This window comes from Ambystoma mexicanum, chromosome 1p (assembly GCF_040938575.1).
Source record: "Ambystoma mexicanum isolate Mex_15411 chromosome 1p, UKY_AmexF1_1, whole genome shotgun sequence".
Taxonomy (NCBI): Eukaryota; Metazoa; Chordata; class Amphibia; order Caudata; family Ambystomatidae; genus Ambystoma; species Ambystoma mexicanum.
Window position 1 is genome coordinate 576644480 of NC_090921.1, and position 16789 is coordinate 576661268.

Consider the following 16789-nt stretch of genomic DNA (forward strand, 5'->3'; position numbering starts at 1 on the left):
AACAGGAATCCTGCGGGGGACTTGGACGGCACAATGTAGCCCTTGATGAGGCAATCCTTAAAGTACTCCTGTAGGACGCCTTTCTCGAGTTGGGTCAACAAATAGATCTTGCCGTGGGGAATGACCGCATCGGGCAGGATGTCAATGGAACAGTCAAAGTGCCGGTGGGGCGGTAATGGTATGTCCTCAGGCCTGGAGAACGCCTTGTGGTATCCGGCATATTCCTGAGGTACCAACTGGGTGGCACATAAACGGGCAGATACGTCAACAGGATTGAGGGACTCCAGAATTGCAGGAAAGGTTTCGTGAAGTCCACAGTCCCGAGGACAACGTGTCGAAGAGAACACCAGGGAACGAGCGGTCCAGTCGACCTGAGGATTGTGATATAGCAGCCAAGGTAGGCCCAGCACCACCGGAAAAGAGGGAGACTTGATGACATCCAACGAAATCCGTTCGAGATGCCCTTCCACAGAGAGCCACAAGGGATCGGACTGTTGGCAGACTGGACCAGAAGACAAAGCAGAACCATCAATCACCTCGACCACAGTTGGTCGTTCTTTGTAATGTAAACGGATCCCATTGGCAATCGCGAACGAGGCATCGATGTAGTTGCCGGATGCTCCACAATCTAGAAGGGCCCAGGTTTTCATACACTTCCCTAGCCAGGCAACACCGCCTTTCAGGATCAACAAGGGCACCGGGTTCATAGGAGGAAGGTCAGATTCAGAGAGGCGGCCCGCTGCTGCCTTCGCCTCAAACAACGGGCCTGTTAGTTTTCCTGCTTCTTCAGAGGGCGTAGCGGACAGGTGCCTAGAAAATGACCCGAACTACCGCAATACAAGCACAAGTTCTGCTGTCTTTTCTTTTCGGCCTCGGACAACAGGCCTCGGATGGCACCCAACTGCATGGGTTCTGGGCCCACATCGGTAGAGACAGCTGGTCCGGGGTTCAGTACCGGAAGAACCGGGTGATACCTGTCAGATCTGCGACGTTCACTCCGTCGTTCAGCTAACCTGTGGTCAATGCGTAAGACTTGTTCCACCAATGCAGGCAACGTTTCTGGCTCAGGGATGTGCAGCAATTAGTCTTTGTACTCTTCTCGTAGTCCCCAACGAAACTAGGTTTTCTGAATGATTTCGGGCCATTGTGAATCGGTTGCTAATTGTCGAAACCGACTTATGTAGTGGATTATGTCACCTGGTCCTTGTTTGATCTCCATTAATTGATTCTGGGCCATGGCTGCCAAATTGGGCGGTTTAAAGGCATCCAAAAAGGCTTTCTCGAAAGCAGCGAAATCACCCAACAGGGGACTGTTGGTAGAGACCAAAGGTGCGGCCCAAGCAAGTGCATTGCCGGTTAGGTTTCCAAGGATATACCCGATCTTTGCCTTGTCTTGACCAAAATGACTTGACCTGAACTGGAAATGGATCTGACAGTGTGTACAGAACTCTGCCACTCGACGCGGGTCACCATCATACTTCATCGGAGTAGTGTAAGCCATGGAGTTCTCAGGTGGTGTAGCTGGTTGTGAGGGATTAGCCATACTCCGACCCATCGCTTGTCGAAGGGTGTCGTTCTCCTGGCGGAGGGTGGTCATTTCAAGACGCATGGCACGCATTTCTTCACGTAATTCCTGCATGTTGTCCATGTCGGGACTGAAGGAATGGCGTCTCAATCTGTTAAACGAGTCTTCACGAGATCGCTGGTTACCTTTTCTTCCAGGAGACCTTGGAGTTGAGGTTGCCAGTCTGTCGGCGTATCTCTTGCCGATGAATGAGTAGCGCGAGAAATTAGCCCAATACCCTCCTGACGATATATGACAGGATGGCACTGAACCAACTCCCAACGCCACGGGTGGCACTTCTCCGTATTTACGTGGCGTCGGAACAGTGTTTCCACTGGCAGAGAAGGCTTAATGAAGACACCGATAATGGTGGAAGCTGAACTCCGGAACATCCAAGAGGGTAGCAAGGCACAGGTACCGGCAGGGCACAAGACAGGTAAAGAAGGAAGGTCTGCAAGGTCAAAACAGAACAGACAAGGGAATCCTACTATCCTAGTAGAAGGGAAGCAAACCAGGAACCCAGACAGGAACTCCCCTACCCCAACCCAGGAGGCAATCCAGGACAAGGTAGAAACGGGAAGCAAGGGGTAGGAGGACTAAGGAGCAGGGAGAGGACCAGGTGGAAAGGCTGGGCTAGGCAGGATAAGGCAGAGTAAGGAACTGGAGAGGCTGAACAAGCACAGGTAAGGCAGAGCAAGGAACTGGAGAGACTGAGGCACGGACACCAGGGCTCCAGCAGCGCATACACAGTAACAACCGTGTTGAGACGCGTTGTCCCTGTGTATGCGGCGCTCTTTTAAAGCCCGGCATCAAAGCGAGGCTTGGAACGCATGTTCCGACACTGCGCATGCGCGGGAAGTCGGATACTGACGATCCGCGCATGCGCAGATCCTCGCAAGATGGCGGCGCCCACGGAGCCCATCCGGACCGCGGGCCGGCGTGGGGAAAGACGCCACTGCGGGTACAGCCTCCATGAAGGAGGAGACCGCTGCGGCCGTGGACCCGGGACCCCAGGACAGGTAAGTGGCGCCCGCGAGCGAGCGCGCGGTGTGACACTTTTAAGAATAAACAGTCCAGGTTTGATCGCCAATAGCATCTTGGAAGGATCACCCATTGGGACAAAAGATAAGCCTTTGCTTAACAATGTCCCATCAGAATCAGAAAGTAACTTTGAGGATATTTTAAAAACGGCCATGGTGGAATTTACCTCTGATACTTCATGCGAGTTTCGCTAAATCACAATGCGGGAGGCAGAGGGCGAACATGTAGTTGTGGCTGTGGCTGCATTGAAGGCGGGAATTCCTCTCTGGTTTCTTCTCTGTCCAGGGCCACCTCTCCCTAAAAGGTTTTTGTATTCTTTCTTTATTGGGCCTGTTGGACAATGATCTCACGCCGATTCAGCGATTATCGAAGACCGCCTCGAGAGATTATGGCGGCGGTGGGACTTATCACGGTTCCGCCTAAAATCATGGGGCAAGCTGCAGAAAAATCTTCGGATGCGGTTTGGGGCCCCGATTCTCACGATACTTATGAAGATAGTCAAGAGCCTCTTTCTGAAAACCTAAGACTCTTTTCGGCGCCCTAGGGCGGAAGACAAAGTTTTTCCACTCGTAGGCTCGACTGGGTCCTCCAAATGGACTAGAGAGAAATTTGAAGGGTTTATGGATCGGCTGGAGATCAATATCAGTTTTTCTGATCATCCCCGAAAAGGTCTTGTGGAGAGCCTAAGCCTCAATTTTCTTCTCACTATCAAGAAGGTCCGCCTTCTGTCCCAGTCCAGCATGAAGACCTTGTCCACATGGACACCTATAGGAACATTTACAATGAGGAGGAAGAAGCTTCATTTCTACAGAATTATGAAGAACAGCAGGGTACCACAGACAATTGGGAAGAAACACAGCAGGAGGGAACGGACCCATGGACAATGCAACATCAAGATCAGGACAATGATGTTTTCTGTCTGAATTCCCCTCCATCCACCCCAGCTCGCCAGTCCTCACCTGTAGATGACCAGATGGCCTTCAACTCTATGTTGAAAAAGGCAGCTGAACATTTTAGTTCTCTACTCAAGAGGCGGTGCCTGAGCAGGATTTTGTAGAGGATATCCTTAAGGAAAAACCTCCATCTAGCCAAGCCATTCCTCTTTCATTCCATCAAGGGAAGGCTGGCTCCCTCCTTGGTATCACCAGCTCAAACCCGGGCAGTGAACCCAAGAGTGGAAAAACTGTTTCGCCTGTCTCCTTCTGACCCTCTATACATTAGAGGGCACGCCATCCCCGACTCTCTGGTAGTGACTACCACCCGAAAAAGAGCAGAGGTACCCCTTTCCATGGGGGAGGCACCTCCGGACAAGGAATTAAAGAGGCTGTATGCTCTAGGCAAACAAGTTGCCTCGGCTGCCGCATACACTACGCGGATAGCAAATAATACCACGCTGTTGGCAAGTTATGCTGACGCTCAGTGGAACCTGCTTCAGGAAGGCCTCCAAGAGGTTCCAGAACCCGTCAAACCTTAACTTATTTCTATTGTAGTCGAGGGAAGACAAGTGAACCAGAATGTGATTAAGAACACCCTGGACACGGCTGAAACAGCAGGCAGGTCTCTGGCCCAATGGACCCTACTAAAAAGAAACGCTTGGCTGCGTACTTTGGGGTTTAAACCCGAAACGCAAGCCTCTCATCAATAAGCCTATTGAGGAAGCTATCCTTTTCGGGAAAGCGGTTGATGAGGCCTTGGAAACAGCCAAGAAAGAGCATGAGACTCTTAAATCTCTGCAACAGATCACACAAAAACCTTCCCACCAGAGAGGTAATAACTCTTGGCGGTCCTTTCGAGGGCAATCCCGTGCAGATCAAAAGAACTATGGCACAGGGAATTTCAACAAAGGACAAACTTCAGGAAGCCCCGCATAATACCCTTCAAGGAGTCTGCGGCAGAGGTAGAGGCCCCAATCCTAGACTAGTCGCAGCCTCAGGTCCCCTCCCATGTCACCCCAGTCGGGGGGCGATTAACATCTTTCCTCATGGCATGGGAGGGGATATCTTCAGACCAGTGGGTCATAAAGACGGTCGCCAATGGATTCTGCGTGGAATTCGCCCGACCTCCACAATTCTACCACCGCGCTCACAGCGCCTTTCATCGGACCATCTGGAGATCCTGAATCAAGAGGTGGAAGCGCTGCTGGGAAAGGACGCCATAGAAGCCGTACCTAAATTCATAAAACCACAGAAGTTTTGCATGGTAACACTACAGGAAGTGATACCACTGCTGGAACGGGGACTACATGGCAACATTGGACATGAAAGACTCATACTTTCATATTTCAATGTTGCCAATGCACAGGAAATATCTAAGGTTCCTGATAGAGGACAGGTATTACCAATTCAAGGTACTTCCCTTCGGCATCACCCCGGCGCCAAGGGTGTTTACCAAGGTCCTGGCAGTGGCTGCAGCACACCTGCGCAGACTATCCATCCCAGTTTACCCTCACAGGGGACTCGTACAACACGTTTTTCGAACACCCATGAAACATAAATCTTCTCTTCAATCTGGGTTTCTCATTCAACAAGAAGAAATCCAGTCTAGTCCCCAGTCAAACAAAACAATTTCTGGGGGCTCTAATTCGGACGGAAGATGGTCTTGTCTTCCCCTTCAACGAGAGGGTTCAGAACATGCTTTTGCAAATTCCTCAATATGTAGCCAGTCGGGAGGTGACGGTGCGCAAGGCCACGCGCTTGCTAGGAATGATGGCATCGTGCTTACACTTGGTTCCCCTCGCGCGGCTGCGCATGCGTCCCATGCAAGAGTGGCTCAACAGCAAGTGATGTCAGGCCAGTGGACAATGGGAAGAGCTGGTAGTTGTCTCGCCAGCCCTCGTTCTCTCTCTCTGCAGTGGTGGCCAAGAGAAAACCTCTTGAAGGGAAAACCTTCCCCACCCCTGTGGTGGAGGCCAATCTCGTGAGACGCGTCGCTCACGAGGTGGGGGAGCTCACCTGCTTCAACAGACAGCACATGGAGTGTGGTCCTCTCAAGTAGCATCCAACCATATAAATTTACTGGAGCTATTAGCGGGGTTCAAAGCACTAAAGGTCTTTCAGATGCAGCTGCAAGGGAAGACAGTGCTGATTCTAACGGACAGCACTATAGCCATGTATTACCTGAACAAACAGGGTGGAACTCACTCTCCAGGGCTATCCAGGATGTCCCAAAACATTTGGATATGGGCTGTCAGACACAAGATGTTTGTTGTCCCAACATGTTCCAGGGGAACTCAATCTTCTGGTAGATGTGCTCAGCAGAGATTTTCCTCTTCCCGAAGAGTACGAATGGCGTCTGCACGAAGACATTGTGTCCAACGTCTTCGCTGAATGGGGCTTCCCAGAGATCGACCTGTTCACAACTCAGGAGAACGCCCAATGCTAAGACTACGCCTCCAGGTACCCCCAGAACCGCTCCAAGGGGAATGGTCTCTGGATAACATGGTCAGGGAAATTTGTCTACGCTAACCCCCCCCACCCCTGACTCCCCTCTTAATAAGATAGTGCACAAGATGCACCAGGAACCAGTTACCATGATACTGGTGACCCCATGTGGGCTTACCAAACCTGGTTCGCTCACCTGATGGAAATGTCCCTCTCCCCACCAGTGAAGCTACCCTGCCCGTACAACATGCTGTCTCAGGACAGGGGGAAAATAATATACCCATGCCCACAAACTCTGAACTTAGCAGCTTGGCTCCTGAGCTCATAGAGTTTGGAAACCTACAGCTCCCTCAGAGGTGCATGGACATACTCGGGGAAGCTAGGAAACCAAACACACGTTATTGCTATGCCAGCAAATGGAAACGTTTTGTCATCTGGTGTAATTCCAATGGGGTCAATCCCATTGATTGCTCACCCACACATGTTGTGCTGTACCTAACCCATCTGTTAGACACTGGGTTGGTCGTCCTTTCCCTAAAGGTTCATCTGGCTGCACTGTCGGCCTACACCACATCACAACAAAAAGTGTGGTGGAAGATGCAAGCATCAGAAGGCATGCATTACTTACCGTAATATTATTTCTGATGATTGTATCTGCTTAGATTCACATGCGACCCCCCCCCCACCCCCCCTGTTCGAGGTGGAAGGTACATAGACGTTTTACTACTTTCTCTCTTTATGTACTCACTCACTATAGCCTTGGGCTCCCTCATGGCAGAAAAAATACAATCGGAGGGACCTCGGCGTGTGAGCGATTTTGGGTACACTACACGTCACGATAGAGATAGTGTTAGACACGCCTATGCCGACGTCCCCTTTCAGACCGCGAAAGACAAGATACAATACTCTGCGGTTACCACTGGATGTCGGACTATATGCACAGCATGTGAATCTAAGCAGATGCAATCATCAGAAATGCTTATTACGGTAAGTAATGCATGTCTTATTTTGCCCCAAAAATATGACGCCGAAAGAGACCTATTGTCAAGAACCGAGGTCCACGTGGATTAGTATACCTCCATCCCCAAGTACCAGTCAGAGAAAGTATAGAACAACTCGCTGACCGGTTATTGGGGCCACAGGTGGCAGGAACAGAGAAACACCGGGTCCCAGATGGCTGCAAGGGAAAACAGAACGTTAGGTATGCAAAGAAATATGGTCTTTAAGGACGTTTACAACAACACTAATGCAAGGACACCTACCCGTGGGGATGATCAGTGATAACTGGTTTCCCCAACTGTTCCCCCTGAGTAGTGTAGTAGAGTGGACTGGAGGAGATGGTAAGGTACCTCTTCTATATTGTGACACTTGCACGGGCCACCGTGGTCCAGATGGGAAAAGATCTGAGAACAACATGGTACTGGGTTCAAAGTTCCAAATAAAAACAGTTTGTGATGGTTCAAAAGTCCTTAATACCAAAGCCAAAGGGAGAGAGAAAAGCAATCCAGGTAAGAAAAATCCAAGGTAACAGCAGTGCAGGATATTGGTCCAAGTTTGAAGCGCCAAATCCAAAGGGTAAAACCAAAAGCAATAAAAAAAAAGGCAGGAAATCGAGGTCCACGTTCCAAGAAGCAAAACAGAAGAACACAGAGCACAGAAAATGCCAAACGCCATAGAAAACAAATGAAAAGCTCTGAGCTCTGTGAATGGGCGTCTTCTATTTCGCTGCTTCCTGGACACGTTATCGCCCTCCGTGTTGTGCAGGTGTCACGTGAGTGGAACTTTGCCGTCCGGGTAGAAGATAAGGGTCACATGAGTGGCAGGCGGGCAACGCGGCATTCCAGTGTTTTTGCAAGCGCCATGGCAACCCCATCGCAAGCACGGCCAACAACGCCAACGTTGCCACAGCGTGCAAGGTCTTCTAAGCCGATGGGTGGATGCGGAGCTGGAGCATAATCGCGGCTTGTACCGCCGCAGGAAAGGCCCTCTAGTGTATGTTGGAGCATCTACAACCTGATCCAGTAAGTGTGTAGCGGAATGCGTGACACCAATTCTCCAGCATGGGGTCTGGCATGGATTCAAATGCTCATGAATATTCCCCGTCGTCATGCTGGGGGTCCTCTCTAAAGAAGTTTTTCATTTCTGAACTGTCTTTCTCCTAACAACCAATCACTGAGCTCTGGGTCATACTGCCCCCAGCCAATGACTGCCCTCTACCTAAACCCCTCCTCTGGCAGCCATCTTCAGATTTTTACTGCACGTTCAAGTGTTGGGAGTCCTTGTGTTTAGCTCTCAAGCTTTTACTGCGGTTTTTTTCACTTTCTGCGAGAGTTTACTCTATTTTTCGGTCAATCGAGCCGTGTGCTCCATTGATCCACCTTCCGATTAACAGGCACCTGTTTTTTGCATTCTTTAGCGCCCCTAAAGGACGAATTTTGACAAGTTTCTTCGTGGAGGATTCCAGAAGATTCTTCAGGCCTATGCCGCATGGACCATGTTGGAGGAGAAGGAATCAACACCCCTGTTCATATATTGCTCCGACTGCGGCTTGCAGAAGGTCTTTTCGGAAAAGCATTCCTAGTGTATTTACTGCCTGTACTTTATGCACTAAGAGGAAGATTGTGCGTTTTGCCAGGAGATGGTCCCTTGCACGATGAATGATCGGCACAGGTGGCTGAAAGAGTGGCCACAGGCCAAGGCCCCTGCTCTGGGTGGGTCCCAGCAGTATGCCTCTCCCAGTTCCAAGAATGTTGAACAGGCTTCTAAGACCTTTGAGACGGCCCCTCACGTGTGGGTCCAACAAAAGGTGTCCCTGGCACCGGGGGAGCCTCCGGCCAAGAAGGAAAGTACATCCTCCACCTCCTTGCCACCCTTGGCCGCCCTAAACTCACCCCCGAGGGATGAGACGGATCCTGACACGGTGACAACAGGCACGGACGATGACGATGGTGGGATGGGGGAACGCCCAGATTTTCCCTGCCGGACGAGATATCTCCAGAACTTCGGAACTCTTCCAGCTCGCTCCAGAGGAGGGCTTCTTATATCAGCTTTGCGAGGCGAAGATAAAGATCATCCTCTCGGTCCCACTCCTGGATGACATTTGGAACAAAGGTTTCTCTCTCATGAAGAACCCTTCTACGGCCTTGAGAAGTAGAGGGTGCCGGACTGTGCACCCAAGTGCTTGTGTTCCCATCCATCTCCAGACTGTGGTTTCGGCAGCAACCAATTTGTCCTCTGGTGCTTCTTCCTCTGCAGCATCCACGCCTCCGGACAGCGAGGGCATGTTGGATGCCATGGGACGACGTGTCATCTATTTTGTGGCGACGATCATCAAGGCCGCCAACGCCCTTGTGGCGTGCTACGACCGGGAGCTGTGGTTCAAGATCGCTCCCATCCTGGACTTCCTCCCCAATTACAAGAGGTTGGAAGCGCTGGAAATTCTGCAGAAAGCCAAAGTGACGTCCGACCACGCCATCATGGTGGCCACGGACATTGCCGACGTAGGGTTCCGATAAATGGGCAACAGCGTTTGCCTTTGTTGTTTGGCTGGCTCAAGGCCACCAATTTTCGTCAGGATGTTCAGTCGAAGGTGTTGGACATGCTCTTTGACTGGGATAATTTGTTCGGAAAGGCTGAGGATGATTCTCTTCAAGCCATAAAGACGGACACGGAGACGGCATGTGCCTTGGGCACTCTTCAACAATGGAGGCCTTCTTTTCGGCCCTCAGGCAGCAAGTCCCAAGGATCCTCCAAGAGTTTTGGCGTGCCTCCTCTTCTTACCGCCAACCCTCCCGTTCTTCGGCCCAGGAACCCAACAGGGGCCGCGCCGAGGCCTTCGGAAGATGTGGTTGTTGCCAGTGTCCCCAAGGCGGCCCTTCGACGGCCAAGCAGGATTGAACTGACTGTGGCGCCGGGCACCCACCAGTGCACCCCAGTGGGTCGCCGGCTGGCGAACTTAGTCAGCGTGTGGATGATCATCTCCACCGACCGTTTGGTGCTAAACACACTCGCCCACGGACACACCCTGGGATTTCAACGGAAATGTCCCCGAATACCACTGGTGGCCTGGCAGGAAAACCACGTCCCTCAGCTGCTGCTGGAAGTGTGGGCCATGCTAAGCAAAGGCGCGATAGAGCTTGTCCCAAGAGGCTCCGGAGTATACTTTAGGTACTTCCTCATGAGAAAGAAGACCGGAGGATGGAGACCCATCCTCGACCTCCGTTGACTAAACAAATATATCAAGTCCCAGAATTTCTGGATGGAAACTCTTTAGCACATGCTCGGGCAGCTCGAAGAATAGACTTTCTGTCGTCACTGGACTTGGAGGATGCGTACTTCCACATCCCCGCTCCAAGGACAGGTTAACTTGAAGATTTGAAGCAAAAATTTGGGGAGAAGGCGACTTGTGGCACAAGCTAGCATCTTTCAAAGTTGTGGGCTTGAACTCTGAACAGCAGGGAGGTAGTTCACGAGCAAGTTGGTCAGTCCACCGGGCAGCCCAGGGACATTTCCGAAGGCTCTGAAGGGCTGGATCCATGAACACATATACTAGTTGATTCCACTTCGCTGTGTGCCGCCGACTTGCTGTGTCCCTGCAATGCCTGTTCCCTGGGTCCTTTTTCTTTTTTTTAAATATTTTTCTTTTTACTTTTAGCGAACGGCTGCAGGGATCCCCTCCGCCCCTGCTGACATTCAAGTGATCCACTTTTGTGCAGCCGAAATTCGAGCAAATCTCCCATTCGGTCATTAATTTTCAGTCATTTTAGCCTTTTCTGCGTCGAGTGCTAGGGAAAAACTGTGGAAATAAGGTCATAGGGTATGGTGCCTCTGTATTCTGTCCCTGGATGTTCTGTCTGCGTTTGTGTGTATAGCGCCATCGGGCTGAGCGGGTGCAGAGCTGTACTGCCACCCACTGGTAGTGGAAAGATTTCAAAGAGCAGCATGCTTGGAGTTAGTTATCAAAGATGAGGAATCCGTGGGAGGTACATTGATGAGAAAAAACATTACTGAGTAATGCGTAATTTGTTCTTCTCTAAATTGATTAATACTTACCATGTTCTATCTTCGTTCATTTTGTAAAAGTAAAGTGTTTGTGCCAGAGCACCCCAGAAGTGAATGTGTGAATAACAGTGTGTTTAGTATAACACTTAGTTGTAGTAATTTTGCTGAGAGTTGTCGAAGGCCTATATGTTTTCTTTGTAAATATAGAATTGTATTTGTATACATGCTACCTAGCTTGTGTTGAAAGTGGTCCTTATGTACTTATCAGAAAACTTTACCACTCCCCCAAGTCTTAGCAGTGCTGCTTTGCCACACTGATGATTTGGCTGCACATTGGTGTTTTTCTTGTTGACCAGAATATGGTGGCTTCTTGGAATCCTCCAACAAAAATGGTTCTGAAAATCCATCTCAACAGGACCGAAAGAGAGCAACTATACTGTCTGCTGTTCATGGGGAGATCTCTGGAGTGCCGAGTTTCCAGCGATATCTGCAACAATCCATATTTGAGGTCCAGACTGTCATGTTCCTAATTAAGGAAATCAAGCATGCTGTTTTGAATTAAAGAAATACATTCTATGCCAATTTTTGAAGCGTACAGTGTACCTTTGTGGTGAAATATGACTAAGTTTCAATAAAACCTATGCTTGTGTTTCTTTCAGAACCGAACATGTAAAGGAAAATGGCCTTAATTGCACGAATCCCGGTATTACAAAAAGCATTTTGTTGGGTCCTCAGGAAACTCCACCTTCATCTCCAGCAGCCTTACAGACCTCTGTAGAGCGGAACAATGACAAGGTAAGGGTGAAACATCCATATCATATACTGTGGTAATCAGTATTGGGTCTTTTATAGATGCACATTTTCTGAATATTTCCAGATCTCTGGCTAAGAATGTCTACATTTGAAAATTATAATTTTAAAATAAAAAGAGAAATCACTTATGCATAGCCTCACAGATCGATTAATGCATCTTCAAGAACTCCTACACTGCAGCCTCCGTATCTCGGACTAATCCCTTACTGTTGGATACTCCCCGGTTCCCTCCTCTGGTTACTCTTACCGTTCCTCCAGCCAGTTCCAGTGCCGGTTCTTCCCCCGGTCTGGCATCCCTCTCCAGAAGGATGTCCTGCAGGTGGTGCAAAAGGTCTGGGAGAGGTTAAACGGCATGTATTGGACTGCAGGTTCAGGCTGACTGACGGGCAGCCAATCCTCCTGGCTTACCACCCGAAGCTGCACTCTTCAGTGGTGGCTGCAGTCTCCTTGCATTATAAATAATTGTCTTTGTCGTCCTCCATGGGAATCCCCTCGAGTTGCCTTTCCAAGGAGGACAAAGTCCTTGAGTCTTTTGGAAAGCACTGTTATTCCATCTCAGGACTGCATCTGTGTCAAGCCAACGCAGATACCCTCTTGGCTGCAGCTAACCAGAAGCTGTGGCGGGAGTTCAGGGAATTTCTGCCCGACCTCGCTTCCGATAAGCTAGTCTCCTTCAAGGCCAGTCTAGCAGATGCCCGGGCCATGGCACAGGACATGGAGTCTTCGGTCTCCCACATTGACACAGCCAGGAGAGGGCTGTTCCTTGGAATCGAGATGAGAAGCACGGGCTGGATACACGCCACTATGTTTTCATCTGACGTGCAGAAGCAGATCCTGGATCTGCCCTTTGAGGGCGTGGACCTTTTTCATTCGTCAACCAATGACGAGTTGACAAAGAAGAAAACCTCCACTCAAACTGCCAAGTCCTTGGCCATCCTGACAAAACCTGGACAAAAAGTCCCATGGCAGGACTGAGTTCAAACGCAGTGCTTTTTCCAGCTTTAAGGGGTTCCGGGACCGCGGTACATGGGAGGCCTGACAGGTTGCCCAGTGACAACAGGAGGAAGTAGCAGAGGCCGTTGAGTGGGTTTTTCTGCGCCCCCTCTTCTGACGTCAAGAAGCAGTGACGTGAAGGTCAGGGAACACAGTTCGCTTGTGAGGGGGCCGGTGGTTCTTTTCCAGGACATTTGGAAATGTCTTTGCAGCAACCCGTGCATCCTATCTGTAGTCTCCACAGGCTTCAATCTTCCTCTTCCTTTGCCTCTCCTCCTCTTCATCAGATCAGGTCCCCAGCTCTTTAATGGGAGGTCCTTTCGCTCTTGGAGATGCAGGCGATGGAACCAGCTCCTCTTTCAGATATAGGCTCCGGGTACTGTTCCAGGATTTTTGTGTACCCAAGAACAATCTGGCTGGCAGGAGTGTTGTCCTGGACCTGTCCTTTCTAAATCTGTCTTTACCAGTGGAATGCTTCAAGATTGTTACTCCCGCGCACATAGCCGAGTCTGTGTGCAGGGGGCTGGATGTTTTCCCTGGACATCAATGATGTGTACCTGTATGTACCCATCTACCAACAGCATCAGAATTCTCTGTGGTTCACAATGGTTGTTCCACCTTTGGTGCAAGGTGCTGACTTCGGCCTGGACTCTTCCCCTTCTGTATTCACAAAGTTGAGGGCTGTGACGAGCCTTCTCCGCTTGGAGGGCCATCATCTCTACCCTTATTTGGATGACTGGCTGGTGAGGTGAGGGGGGTTGGGGTCACCTGAGTGGGTGTTGCTCTCATGTCAGAGATTGGCAGATACCCTTCTGCTGAGGTTCTCCCTCAACAAGAGAAAGTCACTGTTCTCCAGCATGGGGTCTGGCATGGATTCACATGCTCATGAATATTCCCTGTAGTCAGGCCGGGAATCCTCAGTAAAGGAAAAAAGTATCACTTTCACTTACAAACTGTATTTCTCCTATAAACCAATCACTGACCTCTGGGTCATACTGCCCCAGCCAATGACTGCCCTCTCCCCAAGTCCCTCCTCTGTCAGCCATCTGTGTTTTTTTTGCCACACGTTCAAGTTTGGGAGTCCTTGTGTTTTGTTCCATAGAATCTTTCTGCATTTTTGAGTTTTTTCTTAAAAATGTCCATATTTTGTCAGCCTGTGTGCTCTTTCGTGCTTTCGACTGGCAAGTGGGGATCCGTTGCCCCCTCAAAGAATCATTGAGGTTTCATAGAAGATTCTAGAAGGCCATCAGGCCTACATCGCGTGCCGGACCATGTCGGAGGAGAAGGCTAGAAGTTCTCTCTTAAAGCTCTGCTCCAGCTGCGGACTAAGGAATGTGTTTGTGGAGGGCAAACACTACCAGTGCCTCTACTGTCTTCCACCGGATCACAAAGAAGCGGATTGCGAGAATTGCCTTGGATTCACCAAATGCACCATCAAGGATCAACACAGTAGACTGGCGGCGTGGCTAACCGCCAAGGCCTCTACCCCGTGCAACAAGCAGGGGCATGTCTTACCCAGGACCAGCCGGTCCGAGGAGCAGGCGTCTAAGTCTTTAGAGGTCGCCCCATCTGTGGGGGGGTCGAAGACCAGGCCGAGCACCGCGAGCCGTTTTTGCACCACCGTGCAAGCTCCTTGTCACCATCAGCCTCCATCTCAAGGCATTGCTCCAGCTCGTCCTCAAAGAGGAAATCTGCTAACCGGGGGGAAGCTGCGAGAGAAGCCGGAGAAGGCCAAGGCGCCAGGTAAGGTGTCCGACCTTCCCCTGAAGACGCAGGTGGCCCAGACTACATCATCCTCGACGATCGAGCTGGTGCCGGCTGCCCTCTCAAAGGCTAACAGGGCTAACCCAGCCCAAGGGGCCCCGACAGCAACCAGACTGGCCCTTCTTCCCAAGCCAGTGGAGAAGAGGATGCCTGCCCTGAGCCCCGCTCCGACCCCTCGCGCAAAGAAGGGGGGGGCAGTGGAGGCCTCTACTGAGCTTCAGGGCATGGATATTTCTTCTTTGGAGGAAGAGGACATGGCGTTCTGTTCACACAGTCCAGTCAGCCTACTCGCCCTCCACCTCCCAGTGACGTGTCCCTGGACATCCTGTCCACTCTGCACATGCTGGTGTCAGAGTTGCAGAAGAGGATGATGACAGCGCCTCTGGCCCCGGTGGCGCCAGTCCCACTGCCAGCAAAGATGAAGCAACGCACCCCATGCCGCCTCATCAACTGCCTCACATAATCTCCCCCTCTAGGGATACGGCGACGACGGATACGGATGACGGCGGCATGTCCCAGCCACCTAGAGCGTTCCCACCTGACTAAGTGGGATTATTCCACTCCATGGTCGACCGCGCATTGTAGCTCTTCCAGCCGACGCCAGAAGACGCCAAAAAGGAAGGGTTCCTGTACCAGCGCTGAGGGGCTAAAAGGAAGACCATTCTGGCAGTGCCTCTCCTGTATGACATTTGGGATGAGGACCTGGAGCTGATTAAAAATCCTTCCTCAGCCTCTGCGAAGAGAGACCGGTTGCAGAAGTGCCACCATTTGCCGGAGTCTGCACCCAAGTGCCTGCGATCGCAACCTTCCCCCAGACTTGGTTGTCTCGGCGGCTGCAAGGAAGAAGACCTAAAATCAATTGTCATCAGCCTTTGTTCCCCCGGACAGCGAGGGGAAGAAGTTGGACGCCATGGCCGAAAGGTGATATACCCCGCGGTAACAACGGTCAAGGCTGCAAATGTTCTTGTGATCCTGGCCAGGTACATCCGGGAACTGTGGTACAAGATGGCCCCGTTTTGGCGAAGTGGCATTGGACCATGCTATCACTGTGGCCCCGTACATCGTGGACACCGTTCCTCCAGATGAGGGAACAGTGTCTGCCTCAGTCGTCGTGGCTGGTTGAAAGCCACCAACTTTCAGCAGGAAGTTCAGATGAGGATCCTGGACCTGCCGTTAAACGGGAACAATCCCTTTGGGAAGGCTGTCGATGACTGTTGCAAGCCATCAAGAAGGACACAGAGATGGCCCGGACCCTAGGCACACATCAACAGCACTGCCCTTCCTTTCGTGCTTCGGCAGGAAAAACCCAGAAGATCATCAAATGGTTTTGGTGGCGGATCGTCGTCCTACCGTGAACCCTCCCATTCGACTACCCAGGAGGCCTACAGGGTTTGTTCCAAGACTTTCGGAGCTGGCCCACCGTCGTCGTCGCTCCCAGGGCAGCACACAGGCCCCAAAGCAGGACTGAACCGGCCAAGATGTCAGGGCCTCCACCCATGCACCCCAGTGGGAGGCCGGCTGGCGTGCTTTGTCAGCAAGTGGAAGAAGATATCCACCGACCGATGGGTGCTGGACGCTCTTGCCCACAGGCATACTCTAGAATTCCAGCAGAAGTGTCCACAGCTACCACCGGTGGCCCGACAGGAGCAGCACATCCCTCGGCTCCTGCAGCAGGTGCGGCCAGGCTAAGAAAAGGGGCGATAAAGCATGTACAAAAGCGACTCCGCAGCGCCAGAGTTTACACCAGATACTTATTAGTCAAAAAGACCTGGGGCTGGAGGCCGCTTCTCGATCTGCAGCGACTAAACAAGTTCCTCAAGTCTATAAAATTCAGTATAGTCCCGTTGCAGCATGTGCTTGGCCAACTGGAGGAAGGAGACTTCCTAACGTCGCTGGATCTAGAGGACGCTTAGTTCCACGCCCCCATTCACGAGAAGCATTGGCAGTGCCAGCGCTTCGTCGTACAGGGGAAGCACTACCAATTCAAGGCCCTTCTCTTCGGACTGAAGTTGGCGCCCGGGGTATTTATGAAGTATCTGACACCAGTGGCAGCCCATCTATGGCTGCAAGTGATAAATGTGTACCCGTACCTCAACAACTGGCTCATCCAGGCCACGTCCAGGGAAATCGCTGTCGACCACACGGGCAGGACCGTCCCACTGCTGACGGATCATGGATTCCCTGTGAATTATCCAAAGTCCTGCTTGATTCCATTGCAGGACGCTCTGTTCCT

The 16789-nt window shown here is 51.1% G+C and overlaps 1 protein-coding gene across 3 annotated transcripts in view; it reads left to right on the forward strand.

Moving 5' to 3' along the window:
- Positions 1-16789, forward strand: part of DOT1L (DOT1 like histone lysine methyltransferase) — a 1510259-nt gene that overhangs the window by 954299 nt on the left and 539171 nt on the right. For all 3 annotated transcript variants that reach the window (XM_069649513.1, XM_069649515.1, XM_069649514.1), the window contains one exon: positions 11646-11781. In XM_069649513.1, the coding sequence (XP_069505614.1) occupies positions 11646-11781 (136 nt within the window). The remainder of the gene's footprint in view (positions 1-11645; positions 11782-16789) is intronic.